Below are 2751 nucleotides of genomic sequence, written 5' to 3' on the forward strand. Positions count from 1 at the left end.
CAGTTGACTGAATGTATAATAATACATTATATCATATCATATCATGTATTATATATAATGATGTATAATGATAATAATGGCTTATGTCCTAAAATATTTTATAGCTGGAATCATCAAATGTTCACACAAGTTATGCCTTGTAGAATGGAATTTCTTTCTGAGGCTGTTGTCTTTGTTCTAACAATCATAAGTATTTGCAGGAGCAGGTGAAGCAAGCTATTGCATTTTGGATACAGAGCAACAACTAGATTGACTTTGGTTGTCCTGCATGGACAGAGATGGCCTGAGACATTCCTCACAATATGTGATCAGGAGCACTTTGCTTCTTGACCATTAAAAACTATTCTTTGAGGGGCACCTGGGTGGCTTAGTCAGTTAAGCGTCCGACTTTGGCTCAGGTCATAATTTCACGGTTCGTGGGTTCAAGCTCCGCGTTGGGCTCTGTGCTGACAGCTAGCTCAGAGCNACAAGGCAAGTTATACAGTAACACATTAAATAGACTACAGGCTTTTTCCTCTAGGAATTAGAATGAAAAGCAGGCACTGTTCTCACAGACAAAATAGGACATGGCTAATTGCAGATGAATGCTTCCCAAACCTGGCTGGGCATCAGAAACACCTGGGGAGTTTTTAAAAGATAGATTCCCAGGCCCCACCCAGAGTGGATGGGAATATAGAGGTGGGGCTGATTTGGGGCTCTGAAAATTATCCCCACTTTTATCAGTAATCTTGTGATTTATCGTGGCTCCTTGATTTTCCTGCTACTGTTTACCTTTTTTCCATTTTTCTGCCTATCAGAGAGTTGAGAGGCAGAGAGTCAAGTTTGCTGCCTATTAGGGGAAAGATCGGGGAATAGAGAAGTTGTAAAGAGGCAATATGTTGCCTGGGGAGAATGGTGGAATGGGGAAAAACATTCATTCCATAAATATTTATTGAGTGCCTGCCTAAGGGTACTAAAAGTGCAGACTAAAGATACAGAGCTGAAAAGATCCATTACATCTCAAGGGGCTCAGTCTAGGGGATGGACTTGCTGTTGTATAGTGATGTGTCTTAAGTGCATGATAGAGGCACAGAATAGACTGGGACCTGAGGAAGGAGATGCTGAGCTTTAGGGATTGCCCAGCTCGAGCCTGGGTCAAGCTTAAGCTTGTGTCTCAGGGCATTTGATTAAGCAGTTAGGTATTGGAGTGAATGAATTGCTAGGTAATGAGACAACATGTAAGAGTATGGGCATGTGAACTTGAATGGTATGATCACAGAGGAATGGCAAATAATTGTTTTAGCTCTATCAGAGGGCATATGCAAAGAGCATGAAAAATGAAATTGGAGGAGAAATCAGGGACAAAATTGCAGAGGACCTTGTATGCTGCTAAGGAATTTAAATTTTGTTTTGATGACATTGGAGAGGCATTGAATGGTTTTGAATAGGGAAGTTCCATGATCAGAGTTTTGCATTAGGTCCTTCAGGCACCTGTGTGTATTGAATACTGGGGTGAGGGACAACTAGAGATGGAAAACTCAGCCAGAAGGCAGTTACTCTGGTCCAAGGAAATTGATGCAGGCTTCAAGTAGACAAGTGGTAGAGGAGTCAGGTTAGCCCCTTTCTGTATCTTGCTGAGAGCCCAGGTTACATAAAGCTCAGCCACATCATCACTCCCCTTCTTTTATTTAATAAACATCAATGGAGGGAATCCTATGCTAGGCTCCCTGACTGAGGTTAGCAGTTAGATGGGTCTTCACAACTAGAATAGTAGCTTCCTGAAATTCTATGTAACTGCTTCTTGAAGTGTCAAGGTATTAGACTGGAGATCTGGTATTAAACTTGCATGTCTCTGAACTGACAACATTTTTGAAGCTCCAACCTTCTCTATTAACTGTCGCAAAGAGTTTCATGTTATTAAACTTACTCATCATCCCACTTTTCTCTCTTATCTAGAACAAATTCCACTTTAACTGAGTTCTGAAACTAGACACTTTCAAACATTCTATCCTTTGTAATTACTGCAGTACTTAACATAGTTTGAGCTCATTCACACTGACACTATGAGAGGATCTTCAATTAGGATATCTTGTAAAGGAAGAGGTGACAGACATTACATAAACAGGCTGATAATACCCAAGGTGAGGAGCGTGTGTGTGGGAAGTGTTTATCTTCAAAAGAGCAAAAGAAGGAACCTGAGGGCCATGAAGAAAGACTAGGAAGGAATAGTTATTTCATTGGCCTCTGGGGCCTATGGGAGACCTAAACTAGTATCTAATGCTCTTAATTCCTTACGTCTTTGGAAAGCCTCCACAAGAACGGTTTTGCCTGAGTTGTCCAATCCAATGATAATGATTGTCACATTCCTGGAAATGGAAAAGAAAAATGAGCCAAAACCTTAAAAAGCACTGTTTGTTCTCAGGATAAAGAAAGAATTCTACTCTTCATTGACATCTGAGGCTCTGCCTATAGTAGTCCCAATGCATTACCAAAAAAAGCAAACCCAAGGTGGTATAAAGTGGTATGGAAACCCCTTCCTAACGTCTCTAAGGATACTTTTCTTCCCTGATTTACTTGCCTGGTAGAATTGGCCATCCTCTCGCAACCTTGCCTCCAATCTTGCAGATGTTGCTTAATCATGTTCCTTCATAATATATATCATGAAGATTTGTCCCTTGAGGGACTAGGGGCAGATATGTTGGAGGAAATGGTTGCATAGGTCTAGAGAAATAATTGCAAAATTACCTTCGTGTCTCTTGAGGTGTCTTTAGC

The 2751-nt window shown here is 40.9% G+C and overlaps 1 protein-coding gene across 1 annotated transcript in view; it reads right to left on the reverse strand.

The window, feature by feature from the left end:
* Positions 1–2750, reverse strand: part of ARL13A (ARF like GTPase 13A) — a gene marked incomplete at its 5' end in the record, with an annotated part of 25927 nt that extends 23177 nt beyond the window's left edge. Inside the window, 2 exons of the mRNA XM_077745300.1 lie at positions 2275–2345; positions 2725–2750. Coding sequence (XP_077601426.1) covers positions 2275–2345; positions 2725–2750 — 97 coding nt within the window. The remainder of the gene's footprint in view (positions 1–2274; positions 2346–2724) is intronic.
* Between the last annotated feature and the right edge of the window lies 1 nt (position 2751).

Source organism: Crocuta crocuta, unplaced genomic scaffold (assembly GCF_008692635.1).
Source record: "Crocuta crocuta isolate KB4526 unplaced genomic scaffold, BGI_CrCroc_1.0 scaffold588, whole genome shotgun sequence".
NCBI classification, from domain to species: domain Eukaryota; kingdom Metazoa; phylum Chordata; class Mammalia; order Carnivora; family Hyaenidae; genus Crocuta; species Crocuta crocuta.